We start from the raw sequence: 17207 nt of genomic DNA on the forward strand, positions 1-17207 counted from the left end.
AGAAGAAGAAGAAGAAGAAGAAACAACAACACAGAAACAAAAGGGCTCTGCACTACGGTGCAAGCCGGTGGCTTGCTCCTCCGTGCTCGGGCCCTAATGAACATAACATTTGTTATTTTTGGAACCTAAATCATCAGAAGTAAAAAGCTAACATGATGCTATAAACACACTACAAGACGATTGCTCGATATCAACGTCACCACCACCAAGCCTCCAGAAACTCTTTTAAACTTTATTAAAAATGCGTTTCCTGGTAAGTAATTACTCCGTGAATTAATATCCTTCTCATTTAGGGTTGGGAAACGTTTGAATTTTATCGATTCTAATTCCGATTCTGCGTATCGATTTAGATTCTTATCGATTCCCAGTTTCGATTCCACAGTTGAAGTAAAACATTTAGATATCAACCTGTATTGGTCATTTAGCCTACTTATTTGCAAAAAATATCTATATTTATGAGCACCGTTTTGTGTATATATACACATAGAACCATGTTTTTTCTGATTTATTACAATTTGTATTACCATTGTTGAACTACATCATGGTTAAACTGTTATTACTATAATGAAACTATAGTTAATTTGTGGTTCTTGTGCTTTTTAATGCAAATACTATAGTTAAACTATGCTTACTATAGTAAAAAAAAAAGTTAATTTTCATAAGGGCTTTTATTGAGATATCAGCAGATAACGCAACGTGTGTACTTTTCTGAAAATATGCACACAGGAATTGAGAAGAGGAATTCAAATTTTAATCTCAAGAATACGATTCCTATTCCTTTAGTTTCCGATCCGATTCCTAGTCTTTCGATTCCGATTCCAAATTGGAATTGATTTACGATTCCCAACACTAATAATGTGGATAACGTAGATTAGATAACGTATAACGTCCCCGCCAAAGGAAGTTGTTGCTTTTATCAACTTGTACGCAACCGCCGTTTTCAAGACACAATGAAGCTTTTAAAATCATGAGCGGCTTATACTGTATCTGGTGTGATTTGTCATAGATTAAAACGTGAAAATATTTTGAGGTTTCGTTAACCACAGATCTCGTTTCAGGCAATTGACCAGAAATTCGTTAATAAAACCCACAGACTTTGGGGCGATGGAACTGGAAGTGCTAAAATGCTAACTCGCTTCCGGGGTTCGCATACGCTACAGCCGTACGCTACAGTTCAATACTTCATTTTACTTTAATCCTTCGTTAGTTATTTCAGATCCTAAATATCAGATAAACTGGTTCTGCAATACCAAGCCATATTACATACACTTTTCAGCAATTTCGATTATCAGCCAAAGTGAATAATCGTTTTAATGAACTGGCCGATATATGGTCTCACAAGACACAGCTATCCCATAAATACAACTAAGGCGTTGTACAATTAGTAGCCAAAACAAATAACATTGGTATCAGCATTGCCAATATATTTCTCTTTCACAAGACACAGCTTCCTACAAATACTTAAGTCATGTACATTTGTTTTTTTAGCAAACTTTAACCTAGCTCTGTCATATATGCCTCCAGTATTTAGTGCTGCTGAAAGAACAAATAAGACACTTTTGACGAAACACATCAAGGTGCCTAAAAATAGAGCTGGGTTAATTTCAGCGAAAATCCCTGTTGGTCTCCCCCTACCTACAGCAAATTCCCTATATTATCATCCCTGACTTACCAATACAACGTTTTCTCAACCCTCAAATCTCATTTTTATATATTTCTGTCAATGTTCATGGTGAATAAACTGTTTTCAATATTTCAGTTGATCTGATTCTCACACAAATCTATTGTATGTATCGTTTTTAAGACTTAAAGGGATAGCTCACTCAAACATGAACATTACTCATCAGTATGAATACAAACAAATAAGACATTTCTCAAAATATCTTCTTTTGTGTTTTATTTTTTATTACCCCTGAAGTATAAAAGGAAAAAGAAGAGGGAAAGAAGATTTGCACACTGTTCATTTTAACCACCGCACTTTAAACAGCCAATTAGAGGCAAAAAACGCAGTTATTTCAAGAACATCATCACATGACTGAGGCGTGGGGTCCGAAGAAAGAGAGATGAACAGAGAGATAGACAGAGCAGTGTACAAAACGTCTTTTCACAACACTCCAGAAGCACATGACCAAGGCCTCTGAGATCCTGTACATGACCTTATGATACAAGTCACATTATTTATGATTTATTTTATTTTTTATTTTGCAATTAAAATAAATGACATATATCATGAAGCAATTTAGCAGGTTTTTAAATCCCTTTTTTATAAACTATTACTAATCTACTACACAACACCAATAGTTACATGTAGAGTTACTGTACAGCCTTGTTTAGATTATACAACATCTATTTATAGATGCACTCATTTCAAAGCCCACTTAGAAAGCTTAAGGCCAAACCGCTGTCACATCCTTTTTCCATTTAAATAATAATGCAATATATTACATCATGCCTGCAGGTGTCAGTCACAGCAGTACAGTAACTGCACTGCAGATGGACTCCTACCTCACTTCCTGCTACAGTGATTTATCACTTCCTGAACATGTCTCATAGTGTGAATGTGTCAGGTTCTTCCATCTGGAAGGGCCCATTTGATATGCAACCACCTTGGGCAATCGTAAAGACGCTTCTAGTGAGAAGATGAAGTTCTTAACTATCCGTCATAATTAATGTAATCATTATCCACGGTCATTAATACGAGAGATGGGAGAATGTGAGTAATGGCCCATTACACCCTGTCTCACACACACAAACACACACATCCTCAGAATGCTTGTAATTCTGAAAGTTCGACAAATCCCTGACCCCATGCATTTAAAAAAAAAAATTTTTTCGCTGATACTTTCAGCTCTATTTAACACATTTTACCATGTTATAATATACACCAAAGCAAAATTCTTTCGAATTTTAATGGTGGATCAGTCCTGGTTAGCGGGCGGAGCCTGCATGACATCACTGAACCCAAAACACAAAAGAAGACATTTTGAAAAACGCTGGTAACCAAAGAACATTGGCCCCCATTGTCTTCCATTGAACACAAAACTACTGTAATCTGTAATAAAAAAACTACAATCTTAAAAACAGAGATGAGGCAGGATAGTCAAGCACAGCTGGAACGCAATGTGAAATGCATTTTACATGTTGTTCGGTATTATTAACATGTGAAACGCACAAGTTAACTGTATGGAAGTCGCTATGCGGCACACAAGACAAATCGTAGGTGTGGAGTCTCCATAGGTTTTTTCATCTCCCTCGGGTGTCTAAATTTTGGGTGTAGTTCGGTCTAAATTCAGGACACCATGTTTTATTCATTCCTTTTCCAAGGACAAGACCACAATCTGCAAAAAGCACGATTAACGTCGGCCGTCACGCCGTCTTTGTTCCACTGAATACACACACTGACTTTCTTCATCCTAGTTTTTTATTTTTCGCTCTGTTCCTATTTTTCCAGTTAATCTCTCTCAATCACCTCTCTGTAATTGGGAGGTCAGGACATTGTGCAGAGACGCATGCAGAGTTGGCGGTTATGAGGGGATTAAAACTGTTCATGGACCAACAACAAACTATTCACAAACAATTCTGGCGACACCAGATTAAAAAAAAAAAAAGTGTAACACACATTACACCGAATTCTTTTTTTTGGTGTGGCACCCCGAGATTTGCTGTGGCCTCCCCTGGCCACCCCTATTAAAATGATCTGGGGGCGCCACTGTGCAAACTATCACCTAATTTAAAATTATCTTAGCAGCATGAAAACTTGGAAGTCTGTTTTATATGGATATCTCAGTAATGTTTTTTTCTGCTTATTCATTATTTGTTAAACCACACAAAATAAATCACAACTATGACATTAGACTTTGGCACCACATGTGCCATATCACATATCAAGTGGAAATAATTTGAATAATTTTGTAACGACGGCATGCCAGCTTCACGAATCTCAAGGATGAATCTCATTGGTTCTCGCGTATCTCAGAACCAATATGAGTCGCCCTTAAGGTACGTGAAGTCGGCGTTCCGCCATTACACGTGTCTTTTTCTCATCAATACATGTTCTAAGGCGACCTATCTTGGATAAATAAGGTAAAAATATTAATCGTTTTTACTTTCGCTTCAGAAGACTCCCCAGGAGTCTCATTGGTTTAAAAATATGGGACACTACCAAGCAGGGAAGAGCCAGGACATCTTTCAAAATTACTCAAATTGTGAAGAAAGTCATATAAACCCAGGATGGTATGAGGGTGAAAAAACTATGGATTAAAATACATTTTTGGGTGAACCATTCCTTTAACCAAGCCATTTGACCACTTCAACCTCAAACTCAGACAGCTTTATCTACACATTAATGTGTTTCCAATTATGTTTTCCAGTCGCTCAACCGATAGAGCATAGCAATGCCACGTCATGAGAATGCATCCGTTTGAATGAACTAAAAATCTAACCTATAAATGTGTATGTAAGTAATGTGAGATAGACCCAAAAAAGTGACCTCTAGTCATAATTGTCTACTCTTTACCCTCCATTCACACCCCTCACGTGTAATACTAGTCAAGTACCATCTGCAAGTAATGGCCACTAAAGCTCATAAAACAATCCAGAGAAAAGTGTCTAGCAAAAAAACAACATGCCAATACGTGCACGATGCTCACAAGCACTCCCACACACTTGTGGTAATAGCAGATTCCAGCCTTAGTAAGCATACCCCCTTTTCAAAGATTAATGACCCTCTTTTTCTATAATTGATGCTCTGTTTATGTGGAAGAGAGAAGCCACTAAATAATGCATCCACAGCCAGCAGCTCAGCTGACAGCCTCGGCAGCTACGCAGACTCAACGCGAACTCTGAGCAGACTGACCCACTGTACGAGCGAGGCCTTGGGCCGGCAAGCCGAGAAGAGGATGGAAACGGTCTGAGGAGAAACTAGGACAGTTACAGTAAATCAAATAGATGAGAAGATAAAAATAGGTCAGTCTGAGACCGGACCGTACTGTAATCGGATCAGTTTGACTACACAGATGGTGCTCGACCTGTAGCATGTCTCCGAAGTTCAGATCGTTGTGTTTGAGATGGCAAGGGAATGGTTTTATTTCAGGTACACCCTGCCTTCACATGATGTCAGAATTATCCGACTTTGCTTTACTGAAGTAATTATGAGGGTCAGGTTCGAGTTTCTCTGTTGTCGCTGCTGTCCTTCTCAAACCTCGAATCTCCATATTGTGTCATTTTTATTTTTATCATAAATCATTATTATTAGTCACCCTTGTCACTGGGTTTGGCAAATATTTAACCAATATAAAGTATTAAAAAATGCTTGTCCACTTTGACAACACAGTATTAAATCGATCCATTTCCTGAAAAACAGCGAATTTGGACATACGAGGTTTCAAAAGGACAGCAACGATTAGTGGACAAAAGCGATATGTTGCACACTATTTGCTTTTAATGCCCCTCAGGTAAGTTTAACCATCAAAATATGTGACCCTGGACCACAAAACCGGTCATAAGGGTTCATTTTTTTAAATTTGGATTTATACATCATCGATAAATAAGCTTTCCATTGATGTATGGTTTGTTAGGACAGTATTTTGGCCGAGATACAAGATCTGATAATCTGAAATCTGAGGGTGCAAAAAAAACAAAATATCGCCTTTAAAGGGGGCGCTGTAGCAGGCTGTTGCTAAGAAGAAAAATGTTTAGCTTAATGGTCTCTTTTGGCTTCATGCTGTAATAACATTTTGTAGAGTAGATGAACCTGAAATTCTAAGCTTTACATAGATACCAAACTCGAGTGGGTAATTCCCAAAGTGCAGGCAGCAGCGAGTCAAGTTTTTAGCTATTTCCGGCCGTTTTTGTACACGGTTTATATTTTTGTTCGCGATTTGGTTGCATCACTCACAAAAAATAAGTTTTGATACATTTACAGTCAAAAATTCACAAAATATCTTCATGGAACACGATCTTTACTTAATATCCCAATGATTTTTGGCATAAAAGAAAATCTATTATTTTGACCCATACAATGTATTGTTGGCTATTGCTACAAATATGTAGCACCCGTGCGACTTGTGACTGGTTTTGTGGTCCACGGTCACATATGAGATTTATGATACAAAATGGACAAAACACTAAACTTCAAAGGTGGACAATTTTTTCAGGGAATATGGATTTTATTTGAACATACACATAAAAGCACTTAAAAACAAAAAACTTTATTTTAAGGTCCAATTCTCGCAATTTACAAACCATTAACTGCGACTTTTGCCTTAATAAACTCCTAATTTGGTGCTTTATTAATAGTTAGTAAGGTAGTTGTTAGGTTTAGGTTGTCATGAAACAGGTGAGACGCAAAGATACAAGGACAGAGGACCCAGGCGCAGACAGCGGGTAAGGGGTTAACAAGACATTTAATAATAAAATAGACAAAACAAAAACCCACAAGGGGGAAAAAATACAAAGAACATGGTTATAAACATGACTGATAACAAGAACATGGACTAACTACACTAAACTAGACTAGAGACAACATTTGACATTAACTACAAATAACTAGACTAGACTAGACTAACAGAGACAGGAACTCACCCACATGAAACGAATGACAGATAACAATGAACCAGCACAGGACAGAGAACAAAGGGGCATTAAATAAGGGACCAAATCAAGATGGGACAGGTGTAGGGCATGAAACAAATAACAAGCAATAATGAGGGATACAAGAGGGCGGGGACAAAGACGAGACCCGGAGAGAGCACGTGGAAGGCCAAGTGGGCCAAAATGCTTCTCTCCACATGAAACAAGAGGTTCTGCCATGGCTCTGCCACAAGATCAAGAAAAGCAAAACAAGATGGGGCAGAACCATGACATAGGTATTGGGTAGGATTAGGGATGTAAAATATGGTTTATAAGAACTAATAAACAGTCTGTATTCTAATAATATGCATGCTAATAAGCAACTTGTTAATGGAGAAAATTGGTCCCTATACTAAAGTGTTACCACAAAAAGCATACAGGAAAAAAGCATATATTGAGTAAAAGTTTTGTGTTATTAATATTTCACGGTCCTCAATAAGCTTTTGTTTGACCGAGACGGCAACAGTTAACAAGTTCGGAAAGATTCATGTAAAAACTTACAATACAGTAACAAAAACATACCCTGTATATACTGTATACCTTCTATGTAAACTTTGCCCCATGCAGTCACTATTGGACTACGCAGACTAGTCATCAACTATTTTGATGGAAGCCAGCCATACCCTGACAAAACATAGATGGAAAGCAGGCCTCGATTATATGCCAACATAAATTCTGAGCGAAACGTCTGATAAATGACACAGATTGCACTGCTTAAATTGTAAATGTGACACACCAAAACATAAGCATATTTGAGCAGGAACCCAACATTTCCAGGGGCACGAACATTTCCATTAAACCCCTAAAAAGGAAGCCACGAATTAAAGAAAAGCAAGAAGGCAAAGAATGGCAGGAAGAGATTAATAACAAACAAACAAAAAATGAATAGATGAAGCAAAAAAAACTTTTTTCTTTCTAAAAGTTCCCCAGAAATCACTCTCTCACCGTCTGGTCAGCAACAGGAGCAGGAAGTCTAAGCAGGTTTAGGGTTTGCTCATAGGAAACGTGTCTTAAATAGTGTCCGTGTCTTAAATAAGAAACAACATTCATGTTCGGGCAGCATTGTTGATAATCATTCTTGGCCCTGAAAAGAGTGGTGTAAGAGCACAAAAAAAATCTGTGTGAACAGAGCACAAAACAAGTTGTGCTTTTTTGACTGTACTGGTGATATTGTGTGTATGGGTGCTTCCGCAGGAAGTACTGTACTTTTTTCCTGACCATTGTTTACAGCAGTTAATTCTGATCAGCAACAATGGTCGAAAATGGCATTTTGTTTTTTTTAGGGGGGGGGAGCTGATTATAAAATGTGTTGCGAGCTTGATGAAAGGCGAGAGGAGGAGATTGAGTTGGCGGGTTGATTTTTGGTCACTCCCTCAATAAAAGGCCGGGAGGGTCCACTTCCTGTTCCCTGCATCACATCACTCACTGGGCACACGACGGGGGCCGTCAGAGTCAATCAGGACTCTTTTGGGTTTGTTGGATTATGGGTAATACTTCAGGACCCAGCTCTAACAAAAATTGCATAATTGCACAAAAATGTCATTCAAATCAAACTTGAATTTTTATTTAGTTGATATTATCATCAAACCGCATGGGAAAAAGAAAAGCGTTCATAAAATATAATTCAATATAGGCTACTGAAATTGTGTCATTGTGACAGCCATAAAACAAAGCTATTGCCTAAACATCCACAATTACAAGCAACAACAATATAACATTGCCAGTTTATTATATATATAAAACATCTATATTTGTAACATCACATTGGGTAGATCATCCCCAGAAAATCTTACTGGTCTGAAATCCTGTTTTACACAACTATACATTCGATATTAAAGAGAGATTTCGCCCAAAAATGATAATTCCGTCATCATTCACTTACACTCAAGTTGTTCCAAACCTGTAGATATTTGGAAGAATGTTAGCAACTGAGATTTCTGGGGCACCATTGACTACCATATTAGAACACAAAATGAGATATTTTGAAGAATTTAGGAAAACAAACAGATCTGGGGCACCTTTGACTACCATTTAAATTTTTGGTAGTCAATGTTAGTATTTGGTATTACTATGGTTGTCAATGGTGCCCTAGAAATCGCAGTTGCTAACATTCTTCTAAATATCTTTCTTTGCGTTTCACAGAACAAAGACATTTATACACGTTTGGAACAACTAAGTTGTTCATGACAGAATTTTCATTTTTGGCTAAACTATCCCTTTAAATGTAACTAAACGGCTGTGATTGTGTCATCTTGTGCAGCATTTTCGCTTTCAATGTGGTCACAAAAGTTTTTTGTCATGCCTGGTTTTACGTAAATTAAACGTAATCAAATTTATTAAAAAGTAATAAAAGTAATAAAACTTGATGATTTCTTTACATGTTTCGCTAAACCAATAAGGTTATCTTAAAAAATTCTTGTAAAAGAGAATTTTCTCTTAAATTTGTAGTCTGATTTGTAGTGATTTAAACAAAATTCAAGACGTCTTAGGCTGTCACATGTCAGCTGATTCGAGGAACTGTTATGTATAGTCACAAATTTTATTTTCAAGATTCCATTTACACTGTGTGTACACAAGACACAAAGACTCGCAACATATCTTTTCCATGTTAAGAATTTCTGTCTAACCCAGCCATGACGGCAACACACAACAACTTACAATGAACTCTATATTAGTACTGTTTGTTTTTTAAAATGTCACTTCAGGTGTGGATGGTATTAATGGTTTCAGATACTCCAAGTGTTATGTAAATGAGGTGCTCAATTGTATCGATACAAAAACAGATAACATTTTAAAAACCTGTTTAAAAAATCATGTTTTTCAGTACGTTATGGTGTTTTTTATTGTGTTTGTTAGCTGTATTTTTTTTTAGTTATTATTACTTAATCAAAACAACCTAACTGCAGTTTGATTGATACAGCATTACTTGGAATGCACAATAAAAACATGATTTTTGAAAAAATAATGATGATCCGTTTTTGCAAATGAACTCTTCATACACTGTATCATACATGCAAGCAAATTGCCAATTTGTAAAACTATGCATACTTCGCCAATGATTGGCCATGAGTTGTTAAATAATTCCAAAATGGTAGTTGTAGGGTAGTGTCAGATATATTTGGGTAAGTTGTGCCAAAGGTTTATTCAATAAGTAACAAGACTTTACATGAGCCAACTCTACTCTTATGACATGCGTGAAGTTGTGGATCATTTCTTAAATACAAGGTAAACGTTGCACAGTTACGTCACTGCTCCTATTCCATATCACATACAATCGCAATGCATTACTTTTGTGTAAACGTGTGTGTGAGAGCATGTGATGTGCTGGTTCAATTATCGTCCAATGCCCGCCTGCAAAGAGGAGACTATTAATGTACTGTCATAGGCTGGCACCAGCACATTCATCTGCATTAAAAAACATACGTGTACACGAACACAAACTCACTCAACATGTTCCTTTATATAAATAACACACGATAAAAGACACATTGAGATCACATTTATTTCCTCAGTGCAGATATACCAGAATATAAATATGTTATAGACAATTATTTTCTAAAACATGACATCTTTACAAAATGTGCGGTACACTACACCAGTACCTCAGCTACAACCATATTTTGCAACAAAAAAAACAGAAGCAGAATCTTCTTTCAACCCAGCAACTTCTGTCCGAAACAGTGTTAATCATCAACACCAAGCAGTGTTTTCATACCCTTGTGAGAAACGTTCACTTCAGATAAGAAAGAGGAAGCGAAATACAATTCGGGACACTTAAGTTAAAGGGTTAAAGGCAAAAAAAAACAATTCTCTCCAGTTAATCAAATACAAATCATTGCCACTTACAAGGCCAAGATCATAAGCACGTCATTAAAGAGCCGGACGATTTAACCGACTGCTAGAACATGCATGAATAAATTCAACACAGACGCCTGCTACAATCAAGAGCTGTGAGTTTGTGTGCACGGAGGGTTGTGTGTTCCGTCGACAGCAAACACACACTGTTCCAGCTCAGCCCTCCATTTTCTGCGATGGCAGTGGACCGCTTGGGTCCGGCATCCTAATATGGCACAGCAGAGAGCAACATCATCATGGGAGATTGATTCTCTTGAGAGCACTAGGCCTTGACATTGACATCAAGAACATAACCAGTTTCCCACAGGAAAGAGAAAAAAATGCCTTGGCATCATAGAGAGAACAAAAAACATACAAAAAGCTCTCTGGCATCAGTGTTCTACGATTCAAATAACATTAAAAACCTTTACCCTTCTTTTACCCATGACACAAGTACCATCGATTATGACGCGAAACATGCAATGCAGACACTCGTTCGAGTCTCATTATCAATTTCCATTACAAAAAAGAACACAATCGCATCTGTAGTAAATTCAAATAAATACAAATCCACTTGCTACATCCTTCAAACACATATGCAAGATACATTATCTACAGAATATGACAATGCACTGATTAGCATGCCGCAAGAAAGGGATTTTTTCGCAATTGAAGCAGAAAATCCAACAACAGTCGCAATATGTTATAGAACGCATACAATATTTTGTGGAACGCCCAAAATAAAATTTCTGTCATTTATTCACCCTCATGTAGTTCAAGACCTGTATATGACCAAAGTTCGTTTACGGAAGTCGTTCCAATCGGCGGCCATGTTTGCAACGCCTCTGGGCAGCTATTTACGTCATAGCTAGTCCACAGTCCAATCTACTTGAATGGTGTAAGGCAGATATTTCTAAAATCGCTGGCAAATTAAACGGCATATTTTTCGATCAATAACTAAACATGACATGAACTGTATCATGACTTTGGTTTGCTAAGCTTAAATTGCGCTACAAATCACCTTTTTCGTTGTCGTCTCATCTACTGTGCTTGCGCACAGGCTGGCAAGTGCCTCACGAGAGCTCGCCCCAGAGAATCGTCAGTCATTACTGATTTACGATTGGCTCGTTTTACTGGACGGCGGGGACTTCCTTCGCTAGAGCGGCCATATTGAGCTTTGCATTCCTCGCCATTCGACGGAGGCGCATCTTGTTAATATTAATATCATTGACTCTTCCTTCTGTGGAACACAAAACAAGATGTTTCTGTGGGTTGTGTCCATACAATGGAAGTCAATGAGGGCCAATGTTCTATTGTGTTCTACAGAAGAAAGAAAGTTAAACAGGTTTGACAATGCCAAAAGGGTAATAAATGATAAAATATTTTTGTTTTTGGGTGAACGATCTCTTTAAGAGGTCAAACAGGAATGAAATTAGAATAGCAGTCTTTTAAAATTCCACCATTTTAAATCTTGTAATATAGGAACTTCTGTTATATATCATAACATAGGGATTTTGTTTTAATCATTAATAATTATTATTATTTATTTGTAATTTTTTGCATCTTTAGTGGCAGTGCTTTAATAGCATGCTGACAGTTGTGTGCTGTAGCTTTCAGACATTTCACATATAAAAACCTTTTCAATGTCTAAATTCGTCCAATTTTAAACCACCATATGTCAAACACACCCAGACAAAAGTTATTTTTTGTCATGAATTTTTCAAACTTTGACCCCTGCATTCGGTTCAATTCTGTTGTGCTCCATCACTGTTGCTGAACAAAAAAACAGGTCCGATTGGGGTCAGGTAAACCCAAAACCAGACTAGCCCTTCAGTCTATAGACTATTTGGAAATACGTCGTTTTTAACATCTCTAGTACAACATTTTGGAGGCAGCCACTAAAGCATGGCCATCAAAATCTTGGGCATTTATTCTGAATGTTTTTGGTGAGTAAAGCAAATGAGAAGATCATCTATGCTTCAAGTAGTCCAGAGCGGCGTCAGAATGGATGAACTCCACAAAATCTTTCAGCTCTGGTTTAAAAACAGTGCAGGGCCAGAGGCCGTCAGATCAAGATCTACATTACAGAACACAGCTGGGACACTTAGAGAACATAAAAGCCCTTTTTCTATTGTGTGCGATGTATTCTCTCTAATCAATGGTAGTATTGCACAGCGCCCTGTCACGACACGGCAGCTCAGAAGCGGTTCTGACTATCATCACATCACTTATCAAAGGCTCAACACTTCATAAGAGACACAGACAAGTCTATAGGCAATTCAGACATTAGCATAAAAATAGATAATTTTTTTACAGTAAACTGAGTGATCAAATTAGGTCCTTTTTCTCATAGTGTCTAACAAAACGCTTCTATTATGGGATACAACACATAATCCTCCCCAATGTTCATTTGAAGGGACGGTTAAGGTCATCCCCATGAATATAATTACACGAAATACAATTAAATATATATGAATTTTCAAAACAAGTATTTTGATTGTGTGGTTCCTGTATATGTTTAAGAATAAAAAGAATGATTAAAAACATAAATATTGTTACTTTGGTCAGCTATAAGAACAAAGCTATCTCTGCGTAAGAACCGATATTTAACAGTACCGTCCAAAAAATAAATTCATAATCACAGTCAAAGAATGAAAAAGAGCATAATTTGCCCTCTATTTTCTTGGCACCTCAACACGTGCGTTATACACAGAATGTCTTTTTTAAGCGTCATAGACACAAATATCACAGCGCAATAAGAGTCTTTTTTTGCTAATCTGTCTTTAAAAACTATGTACATGCAAGAAGCGTTGACCTCTCCGACATCTGACGTCGTTTCAGTAGTTTTCACCCTGGCGCATGGTCCAAATCCACCTTGAGACCCAATCCAAGCAACTTTGAACACTGCAGAGCTGAGCATCTTAAGGGTCTGTTGACAGCTGTTTGGATCATGTTGTTTGCGTGGTGTGCTGAACTACATAATGTGACATTTTAAGTGAGATTCTCTTAATGCGTTTGCACAGATGTTACCCAATCCACTAAAACTCCCTGCAACCCATGCGAGTAAACTAAGCACGGGCAGATATTTCCACAGGACGGACATTTCAGGGCAGAGGTCATGTCAAAAAGTCACTCCGTCCAGTAGGCAAAACAATTAAACTGAGATCAAAGTCAAATCCCCCACAATCCTCAAAGGACTTTTTTATCTTTTAGCAAGAAAGTTAATCTCATGTCCATTCAAGGGTTTATAATACGTCAGGCAGAATGGGGAGTCTGTTTGCTGTTGTTTTAACGTGTTTTATAAGGATGATGTCCTCTGACCAGCGGCACGGTTATGTAATCCCTCCATGGCATTAAACAAGCATAAAATGGGAAGGCTGTGTCATTGCGACATCGCTGAAGGGTATAATTCAGGTCTTTGGGAAAAGAGCTTTTAAGAAACGTTAATTCGGATTGCTGAAGGTCAAGACTCATAGCTGGCCCCGAGACAAAAATCACTGCTGATCTAACAAACACATTCCTCCACTGGGAGCAGGGTCGTGATCAGATTATCCTCGGAAATTACGTGGAAAGAAATTTGGGTATATTACAAAAAAAGAGTCAGTTAAAGAGTCTGAAACCAGGTCAAAGGCTGGGATTCAGATGCAGAGTATGGAAGATTTTTAATATCTTGCAAATAATGTTCACGGTTCTAGTCTAGCAGGACTCATTCTTTGTACCTGCATTTAAACAGCTGGGAGGGAAAACACAAGCTATTCATTCCCCCTATGCTGACCACGTAAGCATAACTAAAAGTCAACAGTGCACAAAGGCCGATAAAATCAAACCACAGAATCTACAGATCAGCTAAATTAAGATGGAAAGTAATGAGCTCAACTTTATCCGGTCTCTAAAACAGCACTGTGGCCTAAATTTCAGAATTTACTTTGTTGTAACCTGAAAATGTTTTAAAACACAATTCTGTCTCATGGAATGAGATTTTCATCCTTCCGCATTACATATCCTATCATCAACTCAACTCCTGACAGCTCTGGAACAATAAGAGCAGCCCACTTTCACATAACTGTCCACTTTATCTCCAGTTACCCAGGCCAGCGGTCGGCTTCTCCCTCGAATGTTATCCTGCAACATACAGGCAAACCAAACTCGTGGTCCTGCCTCATTCAAAACGCCCTGACAAACCGGGACGGTATACGGACGCAGATGCAAATCTTCAGTATCCGTTTTAACTTGACAAAACACTTGCCATCACTTCTTTTGCCAACAGAAAGAACTACACATGGCAGGCAGGGCGCTGAAGGCCCTGTGGATCTCCCAGGGGCTTCTTGGTGTCCGTACGTTGCAGACAAAGAAGACAGAGGCGCTTGAGGCCCTTGCGGAAGGCGCTGTTTGACAGGCTGTAGATGAGGCAGTTGCAAAAACTATTGCTGATGGCCAGCCATGTGGTCAGAAACGATGCAACGGCATGGTGGTATATCCCAGCGCTCTCCAATAAAAAGTAGATGATGTAGGGTAGCCAAAGCAGATAAAACACACTAGTGATGCGGAAGAGCACGGTAGCGTAGCGTTTGTCCGTACATGCTTGCTCACCCGGCTCAGGCTCCTGCGGGCCGAAGCGTGCTCTCCGCTCACTGATTTGCCGAGTATGTTGCCGACAGATCCGGAAGATGTGAGCGTAGGTGAAGCAAACGGTAAAAGCAGCCGGTGCATAGAGGGCTGCGACAATAAAGGCGGTAAAGAGGGGCTGAGTGTCCCAGGAGGAACACCACCTGAAGACATCACCGTGGTATCCCGGCTTGCCCCAACCAAAAAAAGTAGGCAGAAAGATGAGCGCGGAGTATAGCCAAATGAGGGCAATGCAGGTGCGAAGTCGGCAAGGTGTGACGAGAGCTGCGTAGGAAAGAGGCCGGGTGATAGCAACATAACGGTCGACACTAATGCATGCCAGTGAGGCCATGGAGACGCTCTTCAAAACGCAGACCATGTAGCTAAAGACCATGCAGGTGAGTTCCTCGTTCAAACCCTCCAGGTGGTACAGGAGAGACAGTGAAGGGATGAGACAGCTGACCCCGACCAGGAAGTCTGCGTACGCCATCGTCTGTATGAAGGAGCTAGTAGTATGATGGCTGAGCAATGGAGCGCAATGGAATACAAACATAACCACCAAGTTCCCGGAGATGATGAGCACTGTCAAAAAGAGAATAACTGCTAATTCCAGCAAGCAGGTGTTGAAGATCTGGGAGTAGCCAATGTTCAGCAGGCAGAAGGGTTCTGTGCTTTGGTTCAACTCAGTTCCGTTCATCTTGTTGAGGGTGCACAGTTAGGGTGGTAGTTCCTTGGGGGCCTAACTCAGCAAATGCTGGCCGCGGTAAGGCTGCCCCTGATAGACACGGGGAAGGTGTCCATGCCAGGTGCCTGGCATATCAGCAGTACTTGAGCCACCGCTCTGCAGAAATCCTTTAAATAACGCCCCCACACGTGCGATGACAGAATCCTACGGAGAGTCTAACCGGTGGCAGCAGGTAGTGAGTCAAGCTTAAACTCCGGAGGAAACGGCAGCGGTACAGGACATACACACACACTCTTCCTCTATCAGTCCTGTCTTACCAGGACGAAGCACAGCTGAGCGGCCAGTTGCAGGCACAGGACGTCCACAAAGAAAAATAAAAGGAAATCCTTCAGTAGTTCCGAGTAACGGTTAGTAGTCCGATGTCAGCACAGGAGTACCCTCACAAAAACAGAGTCCAGTTGTTTATTCCTATACATCTCAAAAAGGCCGAATTCCAGAGTCGGATATCTGTGCAGCAACTTCAGTCGTCGCTCGGACGAAAAGTGGGGAATCTCCTCATCACGTGTCGTGCTCCCAGCTCCCTCACATTTGCACGGAGGATGTGTGCGTGATCGAGGATGAAGGTACAGCCAGTGGTGATTGGCATTTCAAACAGAGAAGGGAGCTCTCCGGAGAGGAGCGAGCGTCTGGAATGTAAATGAGGGATAGAGTGGTGTGATGCAGAAAGCAGCCTCTCTCTCTCCCGTCTGTGGCACTGATGCATCTGTGTTCCCTCCCTCCCTCCGCTGCAGCAGGAGTGCTGAAACTCCTCCCATCCTCCACTTGAGCCACTGAGCGAATGGAGAAGCACGAGTGGAGAGAGGCATCCCCTTGCAATTACAATCCATTGCGTTCAGTGTTTTACAGACTAAACAAATACTTTATTCTCTTTTAAATGCTAAAACCCATGTTGCTCTCTCTCACGCACTGGCCTTTTTCCCTATCGCTATTCGAACACCACATTCCTCCCACGCACTCCCTCCTGCTCACATGGGGACACGTGCAGAAAACAGCGGGAGGTCAGCATGTTATGCTAGCGTTTTTTAAAGTCCCAGAAATAAGACGGAATTATAAATGTCTTTAAAACAAAGACTTGTAATGAGGTCATACTTAATTTAGGAACCACAACACTGCATATAGCAGCCATTAGTAATGCACAGCCTTAAAAAAACAGAACCCACACATTGAAAATACTTCTTAAAGTGAAAGAAAATTAATAATGTTACATATTGTTGGTGATTACACTTGATCCTCCTTTATAAGTGTGTACCATAAGTATAATAGTGTGTACAGAAGTAAAACAATAAAAAAACCTGGATCTAGGATCCAACACCTTTCACAATACATACAAATACAATACAAATACAACAATATGGATGTAAAAATAGTGTACAGTAAGCATGCACGAATTGTT

The 17207-nt window shown here is 39.4% G+C and overlaps 2 protein-coding genes across 5 annotated transcripts in view; both read right to left on the reverse strand.

Annotated features, from left to right (window-relative positions):
- The window catches only part of LOC130545795 (rab GTPase-activating protein 1), a 95377-nt gene that overhangs the window by 23806 nt on the left and 54364 nt on the right, over positions 1 to 17207 (reverse strand). The gene's annotated exons all lie outside the window — the stretch shown is intronic.
- On the reverse strand, positions 9049 to 16510 carry LOC130545796 (probable G-protein coupled receptor 21). The gene has a single exon (XM_057320566.1). The coding sequence runs from the start codon at positions 15764 to 15766 to the stop codon at positions 14738 to 14740; it is 1029 nt and encodes a 342-aa protein (XP_057176549.1). The 5' UTR covers positions 15767 to 16510; the 3' UTR covers positions 9049 to 14737.

Source organism: Triplophysa rosa, linkage group LG22 (assembly GCF_024868665.1).
Source record: "Triplophysa rosa linkage group LG22, Trosa_1v2, whole genome shotgun sequence".
In the NCBI taxonomy this organism is placed as follows: domain Eukaryota; kingdom Metazoa; phylum Chordata; class Actinopteri; order Cypriniformes; family Nemacheilidae; genus Triplophysa; species Triplophysa rosa.

Bases quoted from the DNA above. Each gene is read 5' to 3' on its own strand.
- LOC130545796 (XM_057320566.1), bottom strand. From the start codon at position 15,766: ATGAACGGAACTGAGTTGAACCAAAGCACAGAACCCTTCTGCCTGCTG.